Source organism: Apus apus, chromosome 9 (assembly GCF_020740795.1).
Source record: "Apus apus isolate bApuApu2 chromosome 9, bApuApu2.pri.cur, whole genome shotgun sequence".
In the NCBI taxonomy this organism is placed as follows: domain Eukaryota; kingdom Metazoa; phylum Chordata; class Aves; order Apodiformes; family Apodidae; genus Apus; species Apus apus.
The window spans coordinates 360,969-377,470 of NC_067290.1; the positions used below are offsets into that span (position 1 = coordinate 360,969).

At 44.2% G+C, this 16,502-nt stretch overlaps 1 protein-coding gene across 4 annotated transcripts in view; it reads right to left on the reverse strand.

Moving 5' to 3' along the window:
- The window catches only part of PHF2 (PHD finger protein 2), a 90,207-nt gene that overhangs the window by 36,567 nt on the left and 37,138 nt on the right, over window positions 1-16,502 (reverse strand). For all 4 annotated transcript variants that reach the window (XM_051627895.1, XM_051627897.1, XM_051627893.1 and 1 more), the window contains exons 2-3: window positions 5,847-5,932; window positions 742-856 (exon numbers count right to left, since the gene is read on the reverse strand). In XM_051627895.1, the coding sequence (XP_051483855.1) occupies window positions 742-856; window positions 5,847-5,932 (201 nt within the window). The remainder of the gene's footprint in view (window positions 1-741; window positions 857-5,846; window positions 5,933-16,502) is intronic.

Consider the following 16,502-nt stretch of genomic DNA (forward strand, 5'->3'; position numbering starts at 1 on the left):
CCCAAGTTCAGTGAAACACATCTTTCAGTGCTGCAGAGGTATTTGCAGCCTTTTCCTTCACCTGTCTAAGACCAGTATCTGAAATTAATTGTGAAATTAAATTCTCCATAAAAAGAAGTTTTGTGCTTACCAAGTACATTTTACCAGTCTCCAAGGATTCCTCTAAAATAGTTAGTCATTAATAAGTAAGGATTTATTTGTATAAGGCCCACATTAAAGAACCACAAGAAGAGTATTACTCTTAAACATGGCTGTGAAGCAGCCTAATAACGTGTGGAACATGTCACCTAACAATTAGCACTATTCATTACCCCAAATAAGAGCCTTTTGTCACTGTAGCACCTGAGGAGGTCATTGTTCTTCTTAACAAGATGGAGACAGACTTCAGCAAAACTATTAGTATTTTGGAGAACTGGATAATTCTATCCAATAAATTTGTTAGTTTCTTGTGCAAATGAATGTTGCCAGAGCCAAACATGTTCTTGTCTTCATAAATACTGGCTTCTAGGAAATCTGCAGGATTGATCTTGATCTGCTCAATCAAGACTAGATTTTAATATAGATGCACAAATGTTAAAAAGGGAAGAGCCTGGCACATCTGCAGCAAAAAAGCACTCATTTAAACTCCACTGGTCTGTACTATAGAATGCTTTCAGCAGGGATCAGCAGCAGCTTCAGGAGGAGCTGTACAGAGGAGGCCAGCTGTACATCTGCTTTGCCACGTGCAGCTGAACAACCCACCTCGGAAAAGTACGACTTCGAAGTTCCTTTATGAAGACCTGGCTCCCATTCTGTACAGGCTTCACCTCTGTCGTCTGTCCAGTATCATGTTTATGCCAGTTTCTTTTCTTTTTCACTGAAAAGGAAGGAATTGGATTGTATGTTAAGTAGAAGATAATTATTAAGACATTTGAAGGAAGGACAAATCTTCATTTCATTTCTTAAGCAAGCAGAGAATGGGGAACCCCCACTATGCTGCACTGCAAATTTTAATACTGCTCTCAGCTCACCATCAGACAATTACACTGTAGCCTGAAGATCTATTACACACTGAACACTGTTCGTTTTGTAACATAAGGGCAACCAGACGGATAATTACTGAGCTGCACAGCTACTGCAGGCTTTATGCAAACGCAGGCTCTGGATGCTTTGTACTTGCCAGAATACACACTTAATCCTTATCATAAAACTAAAAGAAAGCCACTTTCCTGCCTTTTAGATATGCAGAATAGCTCTTTATGAATGTATTTGTCATGAGTTCCCTTCGTCTAAAGGTCTGTCCAACAGTGGTAGATTTTACATTCATTTTGATGGGCTTTGAATGATGGCCTGCACACAGCATGCACATAAAAAGGAAAGGAAAAAGATGCAAGGGCACAAATGCAATTTTTAGAGCTCCTCTTATTCCTGGATTTTGAAAGGCAAGCCAGGCTCAGGCCTGAAGTTGATGACATTCAACTGAAGGCCCCTTGACTGTGCTCTCAGAGGGTGACAGACACATAGGCAAGCTCATCATGGAAAAAGGGTCACCTGGAATAAGCACAATTCAGTAAATCAAATGTCAGTGTAGTTCTGCCTTGCCTTGTTGACAGCCAGATAAGGCAGAGCAAGAAAAACTAGTCCAGCTTTTTCTCTTAGTCAGCACAATCTCTCTCAGCTGTTCCTACTTCCAAGGTCTGTCTGGACATGCTCATTTGGGTAGTAAATTGTTTTGGTCCCAAGTGGACACTCCTACTATTTCAAACCTCTCTTAGTAGAATTTTCACGTCATATCTTTCTTTTATTTTTCACTCTTGTTTTACATCATGAAGATTTCAGGTTTTTCTTACTGTTCAAAAGAGCTCAGGCTCCACAGCAACCATGCATGAACAACGTTTTCCTTGCTCTTTGCACATGCACACACACACAGATCCACATAATTTTTCATTAAGAAAGGAATTTGGAGACCAGAGCTATAAGGCATGAGCTTCAGAAAAAGCTAACTTTGTTTTCCTGACCACAACTCTGAAATAACTCAAGTAAAGATATCTCCCAATGAATCCACCCCAGGTTTTGCGCAAAGCATGTTGGTTTTATTAGTTCCATGCAGCTCTCCAGCCTAGCTGGATATATTCATTAAAGCTGCTAGTTCTTTATCTTAATGACTCTCAGGCTTAGTGTATTAATTCAGTGCTCCTGGTAACAAAGGAAACAAGCCCTACATGAATGCCAAATCTTCCTCCCCTCCTTCCCTTTCCAACGGCTGTCTCCTCCCCCTCTCAGTTATACCCAAACCAACACTGGGACTCTTCACACGAGTCCCAGTGAAGCCATGTCACTTGCCACAGTGAAAATTAAAGAGCTTATCACATTAGTGTGTTCTTTTATTACACTTTGGGTAGCATGAAGCACTAAGAAACAAAAGCTGCAAATCAGTGTGGAATTCAGAAATCCACTGCGCTTCTTCAAAAAGCACCAGGGAGCTATTTCCCTCAGCAATGAGCACCAACAAGCATCCACCTCTCCATCCACCTTTCCATCCACCCTTCCATCCACCTCTCAGCACAGGCACAAAGCTACCTCCCCCACCAGCATGCTCTCCAAGAGGTGCAGCCTCTTGGATGGCAGCAACCCAGCTGCTGCAGTCCATTATACTGTCAAAGAGCTGACATTTGGCCCATTTTCAGCCATGCTCTTTATGTTTCATCTTTACCATGAACACCACAGTAAAGATTAAAGGCCCATTAACATGTGCAACAAATCCAAGCACTGGCCAGAAAGGCCACTTTTTCTCAAATCATTGCAGATCTCTTTTTCTGCAGAACTGATCCAAATTTGACCGTTGACAAGCAGAACCTGCTCTTTCCACAGAAAACCCTCCAGAGGAAAAAGGGAATGTGTTTTTATGAAAACTGTATCTCAAAATGAATAATTCTAGACTTCAAAGGTATACTTACATTAATTCAAATGTATTTCTGAAGAAGGGATACCTAAAAGCACCCTGTTAGTTCTCTATTGATTTATATTAAAGGATGTAACTTTTTTATAGCAGTTTCAGCCTGACTTTGGTTTGTTTGCATATATGTAACTTAACTGATTCCAAATAATTTCTGCTAATTTTCAGTGCCACAAATGAGACAGCAATCAAAGCAACCATTTCAGATCACATTATGAAAATGAGTCAAGTCAGCATAAACAAAGCACTTACATTGTATTTAGATTACGTCAGAAAATTTCGTGTGAATGTGTCTAATTTTTCCCAAATAGGAGTCCCTACAAATTTCATTAAACCAAAATGGCTTAAAATGTCATACGACAGGAAGCAATCTTCTGAAATAGTAGCCACTAAGCCACATTGGAGTGGAAACGAAAAAAAAAAGTGAAGAAATGTAAGCAGAGGAAAATGATTTTTAAATTTGACATCTGGAAAACATATATTGTGGAATGCGTGCTCCAGAAATACACATATATTTTTAAATCCAGACGAGTTGCATAACAGACAATTGGTGTCTGTGTTTCCCTTTGCTAATCTTGTCATAATTAAATCCTGCCAGTGAACTACTGGCTCTGGAACAACACTTCCTTTTTTATTACAAAATTGATCCAGCAAGATAACTCATTTAAACATAGATTTTAGCAGCTATAAACAAATGGAAGGGATCAGCTCAGAGCAGGCCCAGCAGAGCCCACAGGCTGTGCTGCAGGACACCCTGCATGCAAATGCATTAAGCCAAGCTGCTCCTGCTCTCATTTAATTACTCCTTTAACTTCCCTGGCCAGTTGCACTCTGCAAGGAGAGGCTACAGAGCAACAGCCTCATTTTTCAACAGCATCCTCAGTTCTACAAGTTTATGGAGAAAACGGCTCTGCAGCTTGAGAACTTTTGATCTTGCACTTCACCAGAACTCAGGGTAAGTTTATCAATATCTAATGTTTAAATGCTTACAAAATTTTTACACTCAGCTACTTTGATGATTGCTGTTGTACATCATTAAGCTTTCTGCAATGCATTTGAAGGGAGAAAGCAAGTCACAACGGCAGGATGATATAATGTTCTGTGTTCCTACCACACTGATAACCTCATACCTTGATAAGAGCTCACCTGGCAACAGCATCCAAGCAGCACTTCCAGCAGTGCAGACTGAGGGTTCTACTGCCAAGTTGGATTTTTATTTGGATTTAAAAAACTGAATAGCCAAAACCTTCTTAAAGCATCAGAAGATTGTTGTCAATTTAACTCTCCTCATCTTAACTAGTGCAGTAAACTTTTAACCTTCTTATCAAACTGCCATTGAATTCTAAGATTATGCACCACAGTTTTAATAGAATTGATATTTCATTCCCCATTATGGATTTTTGCTGCTTCTGTCTGACTTCTTCCCCTTGTGCTGAAAAGTAGGTGCCTTTCATCATTCATAATTCAAAGCAAAGTGAAAGGAATCAAAGCAGCAGACACATCTCAATGTTAGACAGAACTCAGAGACTAGAAATCCTGTGTGGCTGCTTCTATACTGGGTCAACAGCAGCCTGGGAGTATCACTGGTCACAGCCCCTTTTCAACAAAACCCATTCTAATATAAAATTGTTCACTTGATGATGATTTGTGGCTATTTGTTTGACTGATTCCCAGCGCCTTTGTCAGAAATCTTCCAACAAAACATTAGAAAGGCTGACTCTTTTAAATCAAAACATTTGGTGAGGACATACTGATTTTGTTAAGTCTTTCAGAACACACCTCCCAGGGGGGTTTTTACCAGCTTGCCCAATTGGTGGGTGCCCTGCTTGGACCAGAGTTGTCAGCAGACTGTCTCAGAGATGCTGCAGGTCATTCAGACCTCCAGTTCACACCTGATTTTGTAAAAGTCAAAGTGGAAAAATTCCCATTTTTGCCCCCCAAATTAACATTTCAGGCTCCTCCCCTTTCCTCCTCAGATGTTTTTAAACTCTGACTTTTAAGACAATGCAGAAATAATTGCTTGTTTTCAGAATTACTGAATTCTAACACAGCAGAAATCAGCCACCAGCCATCCCTTATTTTGCACTAAAAAAGGAACATTATGATTTCTTTGGCTCCTGGGAGATAAGCACAGTGCTCTTCCTCTGTGTGTTGCTGTAAGGTTGCAGAGCAGTGAGAACCTCTGCATCCTTCTTACTTATGTACAGTAACTGGCTTTCAAGTAAAGCATTTAATGTTTTACAGGGACTGGTTTCTTTTCTTTTTATTTTTCCATTGTATAATAGAAAGAATTTGTGAATTAATCTGACCAAAGCAAACACATCCTACAGTTCTTTCCCAGACAAAACTCCCACTGAGATCAATTTTATTCAGGAGAACTTTTTCTGTGAAAGAACTGCAAGAATTGGCACCCTCAGTGCATCCTCCAGTTTTGACTGGCACTGAAATTGCTACAGTTTTATATCCAGGTCAAGCATAACATACTGTTTCTTACTCTTCTCATCCAAAGACAGAATATGCCATGTAGTTTCCAGAGCTTGCTGTAGGAAATAGCTGCTTCTGTAGGGTATTTCTAGCCCATGGTAATAAGTGCCTCTGTAGCTCTTCATTCTGTGTGACGAAGGAAGGTTCATTTTCATCGATGGAACTGGGGACAGAAGCTGCCCACTTGAGTCACCTTGCAGCAGCTTTGGGGCCAGGAGCTGCATCCAAACCTCCACAAGCCAAACCATGGATTTCTCCCCCTAACATATTTTTTCACCTCATGGTTTGAATTCTAATATTTATGACTTGTGATATTTAGGTGAGTCTTTTTGTAATGAGAAAGAAAAAAAATAAAATAGCAGTTTCTTTTGTTCAAACATGCAGCATCTGGTAGGTAGCTGAGGATCAGCTGTGCAAGCATACTTACAAGTAGACTTTCCATGGGTTTTCTCACAATTTGGACAATGATAGATGTCGATATCTGGTGCCTCTTCTTCTTCAACACCCACACAGCTGGAATATATGAAGGCAAGAATGACATTAGCTTGAGTCCATCTCAAAACATGCAAGCAATTAATCATGATCAAACCAAAGGCCAACAGGCTGTGCAAGTACAGTGCAGCTACCCTGACTGCTCACAGCCACATCAAAGCAAAACTTCAGTGCTTTCTACACTAGTACAGTGAGACTGGGTTTTGTGCAGCCTGCATTCCTGATGTGGTGCTAAAGAAGTTGGCATTCAGAAGCCCATTCCCAGTTCACTGTGGACCTCCATTAAAATGTGGCAGAGTCACAATTTTTTATTTTTTTTTTTTCCCCCAAGGGACACCATTTTGTATCTTCCTAGAGTTCTACAAGCACCATCCTGCATAAACCTAATTAACGAAACACATCTTTACCGAGCGTGTATGGACAGCTGCAAGGTAGCCGAGTAATCTTGGTGAGATATACCATGTACAAGACTTCTGTAGGTTCCACTTCTATTACAACATACTAAGATGAGGAGGAAAAGAGGACGCATAGCTCACAGCACTTCCAGCTGCCAAGAAGATGGGTTGTATCATGGCCGCTGCTTAGAACACCCACCGAGATTATTTTGGGTGGCACAAGACACGCAAAAACACAGCGCAGCCTGTGGGCACCGGAGTGCAGTCCAAGGGCAGAGCACAGCACTGGGGAAGCACAAAACCCAACTGCACAGGCATGAAGTACCTCAGATAAGAGACTGTGGCACAGTCAAAGCACCCAGCAGCCAGCCAAATAATCAAACTCCAGAATGGCACAATTCTTTCCCACGGAGGAAGAGCAAACAGGGTCCACAAGAGGCCAACAAAGGTGGCCTCCCCTTCACCACCCACACAAACAAGGGTAGGTCACACTATTATAAGAGCACTCGTGTTTTGTCTGCTTCAGAACCTGAAATTTCTTCTCTGTGCTCTTCAGCTAGCAGGAAACCCCAACACTTTCTCTTCTGCCAGAGAAAGGGTTTGGGCTCATGTCATGGTGCCATCTCCATGCATGTGGCAGCACTCAGCCTCCGCACAGCCCGCTGGCAGTGCAAAGTGGCCATCAGTGCAGGAAGATCAATTCAGGTTTTAGCTGCTGGTTCTGACCCAGAGGACACAGAGGAGAGGAGTTTTGCTCCTCTCCCACAGGCAAGGCAAAAGGGTGAGTCAGTTCTGTCAAGTGACTTCCAGAATCTCTCAAACCATTCTCATTCTGTTCAGGCTCTTCAGGACAATTCCACAGTGTCCAAAACCACAAACGAGTTAAATAACCAGAGAAATTCATGTAGGTTGGATACCACAGTAGTGACTAAATGTGATGGTTTAGAAGCAGGAAGGCCCTAAACTTCTGGCTGCTGGCAGACAGGAAGGTCCACAGATAAAGGAAGGACAATGTATGATCATACATGCACACCTCTTCCATGTTTTTTAAGCTTTGCACATCCCTGCTGTTGTTAACCATTCACCTTCCTCCATAGAGCTCAGAGCTGTTTGGGCAGGGGTGTGCAGGTGTGTGCATGCACAGGGTGCATGTGAGGGCACCTGCAAACACCTGCACGCTTGGGGCAGGAGGAGCAACAGTTAAATACACACTGGCCCTCTCTGCTTACAAAGGTGGGTTTGAAACCACCTTTGAATCCAAGGCACACAGCGGTGTGTAACAGTATGCACCATTGTTACAGACTACAGACCTACTCACTTTTAGAAAAGAGCATCCACAAACCCCACACTGAGTCTGCAACCAAGCTGGAAACAGACAAACTAGTAAGATATGGAAACAAACCTTTTTTTATATCTGTTGCAAAGGTTCTGCCAAAGTAAGATTCTGCCAGAAACAGTGGGTATTTTCCTCCTGCTGCAGCCACCAGTGTCCATATGGGACCTGACTCCCTCCAAACGAAAGAGCACAGGGTGAGAGAAGCTCTGCAACCAAAGCCAGGGAACCTCTCATTGGTGTGAGAAACTTTGCAACCAAAGCCAGGGAATCCCTTGTTGGTGTGAGTTCAGCTTGTGAACAGGCTGCTAAACAGGACATTAGTTTCAAGTTGTCCAAAAGCAACTGCAGCTTTCGTTGATGGTTTTCTGATTAAACAGTTACTTGAAAAATACAAACTGCTTGTGTCTCCCTAAACAGACTCTGGAAAACTGAAGAGTAAGTTTGCAGACAGGAAAAATCATCACAACAATCCAGCCCTCAGAGTCAAGTACATACAGGCAGTAAAACACCAGATTTAGCAGTATAAAATTTAAACAAGCCCTGGAAGATTAGAGCAAGCATGAGAGACTGGAGAGGATTCCTCTACCCATAAAGCTGCATCAGCTGCTTATGCCACTGGATTCAGCTTGTTAAGCTTAGGAAAGGTATGGATTAGGTCTATACAAGGGCTTGAAAAGTCTATATTTAGCTAAACGAAGGAGATGAGACCCTTGGGCACTGCATGGATTGCTACAGGAGAAGGTATAAAAAGCTACTGCACTGAGTGATGACTCCAGCATGGTGGGAACTATTGTTCTGAGAGCAAACCAAAATAATTAACTAGAACAAAATGGAAAAGTAAAAATAACTGACCTCAAACACCAACAGCCCTCTAAAAGATGCAGCCAAGTTGTCCAACAACAATAAGGCCTTTGAATGGGGTTTGGCCATTTACAGCCACTCATAGGCAGAAGCTTCTATCCTCACCACATGTGAAATGCCAAGCACAAACTTCCCAAGTGATCACCCTACTGAAATGTCTCAGGTGATCTCTAACCAAAGCCTGAACCAGTTCCAGTTTGTACCCCTTTTCTCAAGGGAAAGAGCCAGGTACTTCCACCAGCAGAACTGGTGGTGGGTTTCATGTCAATATACAAATAAAAAAATGAATTTCCATAATTAAAGACAGACTGACAGACACAACCTCTCAATAACATTCCTGCCAGAAGAAGAATGTGGATTTCTTGCTGGGTGTATTGGGTTTTTTGTGGCAAGGTTTTGCTAACAGGGGGTGGGGTACAACACCAGCTCTGCAGCAGTGACCTACCCTTGGTTGGTCTCCAGAGCATTTGTACCTGCGAACAAGAAGCAACAGCAGATTGGCACCTTGGCAGAAGTCAGACCCCAGTCCTGAAGCAATCTCCCTCCTGATTTACAGGTGTACTTTTTTCTCAGTGTGGGTAATTAACAGTAGAATAGAATAGCATAAAAGCATTTCTCCAGCTGAAGAAAACCAAGTCATTTATAGCAGATGAACAGTGCTGTCCTGCCCCTCAACCCCTCAAATTCCACCACAAATGGTGCTTTGTGTTTTTGCATCAATATTTCTTATTTGTAAGAACACTCCGCCCAGTTTCTCTTTTGCAGCCACATTTGCCAGAGAGAAACACAAAGAGAAATGAGACCCGAGCCAAGCATTTGACCCCCAGGACGACCAAAGGGGCGCAGGCTCTGTTCAGATCTGCCAAGGAGATGCAAATGGACAGAAGAGGTCCAGTAAAGGAACAAATGGAGCATCTGCCCTATGGGCTGAAAGAGCTGGGGCTGTTCAGCCAGGAGGAGAGAAGACCAAGTGGGGATCTCATCAATGCTTATAAATATCTACAGGGGGTGTCAGGAGGCTGGGGCCAGTCTTTCTTCTGCAGTGTCCAATGACAAGGGGCAATGGGCACAAGCTGGAGCACAGAAGGATCAAGCTGAACATAAGAAAAAACTTCTTTGTTCTGAGGGTAGCAGAGCCCTGGGACAGGCTGCCCAGAGAGGTGGTGGAGTCTCCTTTTCTGGGGACATTCCAAACCCATCTGGATGTGTTCCCCCTCTAGCAGGGGGTTGGATTAGATGATCTTCATAGGTCCCTTCCAACCCTGACCATTCTATGACTCTGTAACTGCAAGGCAGCACTCACAGAAGGATGGGAAGGGAGCAGAGTGCCACGGGCAGGTGGCAGAGATGGAAGAACCTTCAGAACAACAGCAGAATTGGATTTATTTGCTTCTTTTGCATTTCAATTCCATTTCACAAAGGCCATAGACACCCTAAAACAGTGTGCTGGCATCCCAGCTAGATCCCACTCCACTGCAAGGGCTCACAAATCAAGTAGAGCAGCTTTTAATGGCTGAACATGTCCCCCCGCTGCACAGCACGGGCACCTCGTGGACACTGGGCAGTTCATACTCAGAGGTGTGCACAGGTGTGAAGTATTTAGCGATTTCCCCAAATGCCGGTGAATTATCTCCGGCTGCTGCTTTTTAACTGTGGGACAGTTTCTGTGGCTGGGAAGGGACCTTTTACTAGAGCATGTAGTGAGAGGAAAAGGGGTAATGGATTAAAAATGGAAGAGGGAAGATTTAGGTTAGACATGAGGAGGAAATTCTGGAGTGTGAGGGTGGTGAGAGCCTGGCCCAGGTTGCCCAGGGAAGCTGTGGCTGCCCCATCCCTGGCAGTGTTGAAGGGCAGGTTGGATGGGGCTTGGAGCAGCCTGGTCTGGTGGGAGGTGTCCCTGCCCATGCAGGGGGTTGGAACTTGATCTTTAAGGTCCCTTCCAACTCTAACCATTCTATGATCCTATGAAAGCATCAGGCTCCCAAAGCAGATTAGAAGGAGTTAACTTTAACTTGGTGAGGGATAAGGAAGCACGGAAGGAGAAGTCCCTCTAGAGGCCTTTCAAGGCCTTGTGCTCACTGTCCCAGCAGCGCTAGGGCAGGAGAGGCTGCAGCTGCACTGTGTGAGGGGAACCTCACCACCCCACTGCTGTCCTCAGCTGCAGAAAACTGGTTCCACCTTTTTGCCCAAATGCAGTAAAGATGGCAAACTTACTGTGCATCCAAGAATATCTTGTTGGAAAAATTTAGAACAACTTGGTGGTTGATTTTTAAATGGTATTGCAATGATTTAACTAAGGTTGAGGCTATGTAAAACTAATTTGATGATGAAGTAAAAGTGAAACATTATTACTGATGCATTCGAATTTTACCTAAACTGTTATTGGAAGAAAAAAAACAATAATGAAAAGCCTTTGATGTTACAGCTCTTCAAGCCGATATATCACACATTTTACTGTGACTTAAATAAGAATTGGCATAAACAGAAGTATTCTCAGTCAGAGGCTACAAATTACATTTTTATTAGAAACTCTGCCCTTTGCCACTATAAAAATTGCTTCTGGGTTCACAATGAAGAGATGTTCATATTTCAGTTTTCTGACATTCAACCATTTGTTTATGCTGACAACAATAATAAAAGGTGTGTAAATAGGAACTGGTTTTATAGCATGAATGTTTATGAGGACCTTGACTTGCCCTCTCCAGTGAGATGACATTTTAAGTAATTTTAGGAGAAAAATTAACCCACATAGTATCTGTTCTATCAAAAGCCAGTAATCCCCATTATCAACCAGAAGACAAGTAGTGAAAAACATCCAAAATTAAAATAAAACAAAAGGCTATTTGATGGGAAAGAAAAGAAAATCTAACAGTAAATAAACAGAGCAGGAGGAAAAAGAAAAATCTTAACTTCTGAAAACAAACCAAAGTCATACATTTTATCCATCCCTGAGAAGCACTCTTCAAACATGGCACAAGCATGTCTTCAGACAGAGAACTGGGTTTGTAAGAACGGTTGCAAGCCAGCACGGATGGGAACAACAGCAGCTCCCTGGATGCCCCTGGGGTGATGCTGTGTACTTGCTGCTACACAGCCATCGACATGCTGAGTGAGATGGACAGATGGGATAGGGCATCCCCACTCCCACCTCACTCCCCTCAGTACAGGTGCCCATCCTGGAGTGGGGAAAAGCTCACCTTTCCCTACATGGTAGGTAGGTTAGTAAAATTGTACCTTTCTGCAGATGAGGAATTTGTCACGGGCCAGACCAAAGGGGTTTGCCCAGGTTACCAGTGGACCAACAGAACAGCCCAACACAGGGCACAGGTCTCCAGAGCTCACTGCCCAGAACACTGCTGCCTGCCACATCCATGGTCAAATACACTGTTCAGAACCTGTAACTAGCAAATAAATCACTGCAGTAGTTGTTATAGTCTGTGTATTTAATTTAAATTCTGTTTTCAACCTTTACCACTTTACCAGGAGTCTTAGTGAATTTTAACACTGCTAAAAATTTACACTTCAACTCTACACAATCATGTATCTGCTTCTCCTTCTCTCCCTGACTCAGGCCAAATCCAAATAACTTCTATTCCCAGCCACAAACCTCACTCCTCTCCTCTCCTTGAGGTAGTATCTATGGTCCATAAGGCAGGAGAGCAGAGGGTTGCTGCTCCATCCCAGCACATGAGCAGAAAGCACCGAAGCCCGTGGTGGGGCAGCTATCACAGTGCAGAAGACATTAATGGCATTTTTATAGGTAATAAAGGTCATAATTAGTAAGTAACCTGAGCTCATCCCTATCCATTAACAACTGGTATAATTTCTCTCTGTGTCATTTATCAGGCATTGCACAATAAAGCTCTGCCTTAACAACAAGGTGTCATTTTTCAGGAAAACACCCATTCATTTTCAGATGCCTCCATCATCTTAAAAAAATGGAGGTACTGCAGGAAAATCAGGACTTGCCAGAAGCATGCTTCACATATTGATGCCAGGCCACTGTCAGTGACAGCAAAGACACCACAGAATCCAGAAATGCTGCAAACAACCAGCACAGTGGATGCAAGAGATGTTAAGAAAGACAAAAAAAAACCCACAACCCCAACAAAAAAGCAAAACAAGACAAAAACAAACAAAACAAACAAACAAACAAAAAAGGAAAGAAATAACTAGTTCCAAGAGCTACTTCTTGGATTTGAGTCTCATGTGCTGCTTTTCTGGTGGCTGTTATAATGTGAACTCTGACCAGGGCTCTTCCACGTACACTCCCTGGTGTCTCCTCTAGCAAACAGACAAGCCTTCTCCTAATCAGCAGGATTTGTCTCATCTAATCAGCCGTGTATTTTCACAAAACATGCAAGAACTTTGGAGACCTCAAGCCTGCTGTCAGATACGATAAAATCTAAACAATGAGTTCACAGAACCACAGCATCACCAAGGCTGGAAAAGACCTCTAAGATCACCAAGTCCAGCCTATGACCTGACACCACTACATCAGCCAGACCATGGCACTAAGAGCCACATCCAGCCTTTCCTTGGACACCTCCAGAGATGGTGCCTCCACCACTTCCCTGGGCAGTCCATCTCAAGGTCTGATCACCCTTCCACGAGGAAGTACTTCCTAATATCCAACCTAAACCTCCCCTGGGCCAGCTTCAGGCCAGGCCCTCTTGTCACTGGTTGAGTGGGAGAAGAGCCCAGACCCCCTGAGCACATCCTCCCTTCAGGTAGTTGAAGAGAGTGAGAAGGTCCCCCCTGAGTCTCCTCTTCTCCAGGCTAAACAACCCCAGCTCCCTCAGCCTCTCCCTATAAGACTTTCCCTCCAGTCCCTTCACCAGCCTCGCTGTCTCCTCTGGACCTGCCCCAGCACCTCAAGACCCTTCCTGCAGTGAGGGGCCCAGAACTGGACACAGGACTCCAAAAGCCATTTGGGAGAACACAAAGACAGGAACAGAAAGACACATAAGCCCATATCACATCAGGAGGAACACAAGAGCAAGCAATGGCAAGAGCAAACTCATGTGAGCTGGCTTGGGCACACGTGCCAGTGTCCAATAAATGGGACTTGTGCATTAGGGCCTGAATGAGTGATAACCCTGCCTACCCTGGACAGCGAGTGCTTCATGGCACCTCACATAAGCTCATCCTTCGTGCATTGGAAACATCATTTTAGAGGGGAATTGCTCCTTCCCAAACCAAACAGGATCCGTGTGGTCACCTGCAGGAGCAGACAAGCTTCAGTAACAGACAAACTTAGGGTCAAGTCTGCACTACCCATCAGGTTGTTAACTGTCCTTAATCTCAACTAAAGGATGTAACTTCTTTGACTCAACTTCTCCACCTGTTAAGCAGTAATATCAACACCTGCTTGATAGCCTTGAAAGTGCTGCAGTATCATTAACATTGGCTTGGTGCTTTGAAGATGACAACCTCTGTGCAAGTGCTGGGTTGTGCTACCTACACACAGAGCTTCTGCTTTAGAGATTTGTCTCTACTGCCTGTAAATTCTCCTGTGGGGATTCACAGATAAATACTTTCCATCTGACATGAACATTTCCTTCAAAAATCCATGTATTTTCATTGCTATTTTGTTAAAATAAAATTTCCATTCAGGCCAGCAAGGTGATGTGGTGTAATTGCTCTTTACGTGAGAGAGCAACTGGAATGCATTGAGCTGTCCCTGGGGGCAGATGAAGAGCAGGTGGAGAGCCTGGGGGCTAAGGGGCAGGCCAATACAAGGGACACAGTTGTGGCTGTTTGTTACAGGCCACCAGATCAGGATGAGGATATTGATGAGGCCTTCTACAGACAGCTGAGAGTCACCTCACAATCACAGCCACTGGTCCTCATGGGGGACTTCAGTCACCCTGATACCTGCTGGGAAGACCACACAGCCAGGCAGGTACAGTCCAGGAGGTTTCTCCAGTGCATTGATGATAACTTTTTGACTCAGGTGGTGGAGGAACCAACAAGGAGAGATGTACTGCTAGACCTAGCATTGACAAACAAAGAGGGACTGGTAGAAGACATTAAGGTTGGAGGCAGCCTTGGTGAGAGTGACCCTAAGATGGCGGAGTTCAGAATCATGTGCAGCAGGTACCAAGCATCCAGCAGGGTCAAAACCCTGGATACCAGAAGAGCTAGTTTTGGCCTTTTCGAGGAACCGCGTGGAGAAATCCAATGGGATAGGGTTCTGGAAGGAAAGGATGCCCAAGAGCACCACCTCATCCAAGCTCAAGATCAAAGTGTCCCAAAGAGTAAGGAATCAAGTAAGAGAGCCAGGAGACCTGCATGGTTGAGCAGGGAACTTCTGAACAAACTTAAGTGGAATAAAAAAGTTTATAGATCATGGAAGAAGAGGTTGACCACTTGGGGATACAAGAACATGGTCAGAGAGTGTAGGGATCCAACAAGGAAAACTAAGGCCTCCTTAGAATTAAAACTGGGAAGGGAAGTCAAGGACAACAAGAAAGGCTTTTTCAAGTACATTGACAGTAAAAGGAAGACCAGAGGAAATGTGGGCCCACTGCTGAACGAAGCAGGTGCCCTGGTGCTGGAGGACATGGAGAAGGTGCCTTCTTTGCCTTGATCTTTACAGCTCAGGTTTCCCAAACCTTCCAGACCACGGAAAGTTAGGAGTGAGGAAGACTACCTTGATTGAAGACTGGGTTAAAGCTCAGTTAAGGAAACTGGACATCTTCAAATCCTTGGGCCTTGATGGGATGCATCCATGTGTGCTGAGGGAGCCGGCAGAAGTCAACACTAGACCACTTCCATCATCTTTGAAAAGTCCTGGAATATGGGAGAGGTGCCTGAGGACTGGAGGAAAGCCAATGTCACCCCAGTCTTCAAGAAGGGCAAGAAACAGGACCCAAGTAAGTACAAACCAGTCAGCCTCATCTCCATCCCTGGAAAGATGATGGAGCAGCTCATTCTGGAGGTCATCTCTAAGCACATGGAAGCAAAGAAGGTTACCAGGAGTAGCCAGCATGGATTCACCAAGAGGAAATCGTGTCTGACTAATCTGATAGCCTTCTATGATGGTGTCACAGAATGGACAGATGCAGGGAGAACAGTGGATTTTGCCTTCCTTGACTTCAGCAAGGCTTTTTACACTGTCTCCCAGAACACCCTTGTGGATAAGTGTGAGTTAGAAGAGTGGACAGTGAGATGGATTGAGAACTGGCTGAACAATAGAGCCCAGAGGGTGCTGATCAGTGGTGCAGAGTCCAGCTGGAGACCTGTCACTAGTGGTGTTCCCCAGGGGTCAATACTGGGCCCAGTCCTGTTCAACATCTTCATCGATGACCTGGATGAGGGGATGGAGTGTATCCTCAGCAAGTTTGCTGATGACAAGAAGCTGGGAGGATTGGCTGATCCACCAATCAGCCAATGGCTGTGCGGCCATTCAGTGAGCTCTGGACAGACTGGAGAGCTGGGCAAAGAGGAACCTCATGAGGTTCAACAAGAATAAGTGTAGAGTCCTGCACCTGGGGAGAAATAACACCATGCACTGATATAGATTAGGGGTTGACCTGCTAGAAAGCAGCCCCATGGAGAAGGACCTTGGGGTCCTGGTGGACAACAAGTGACCCATGGGACGGCAATGTGGTCTGGTGGCCAAGAGAGCCAATAGCATCTTGGGAGGTATTAAGAACAGTGTGGCCAGCAGGTCAGGGGAGATTCTCCTCCCCCTCTTCTCTTACCCTTGTAAGACCACATCTGGAGTATTGTGTCCAGTTCTGGGCTCCCCAGTTCAAGAGGGACAGGGAGATGCTGGAAGGAGTCCAACACAGGATACAAGGATGATGAAGGGACCAGAACATCTGTCATATGAGGAAAGGCTGAGAGACCTGGGGCTGTTTAGTCTCGAGAGGAGAAGACTAAGAAGGAACCTTATTAATGTCCATAAATATCTGCAGGGTGGGTGTCATGAATGGGTCAGTCTCTGTTCAGTGGTGCCTGTGATAGGATGAGAGGAAACGGCACCAAGTGA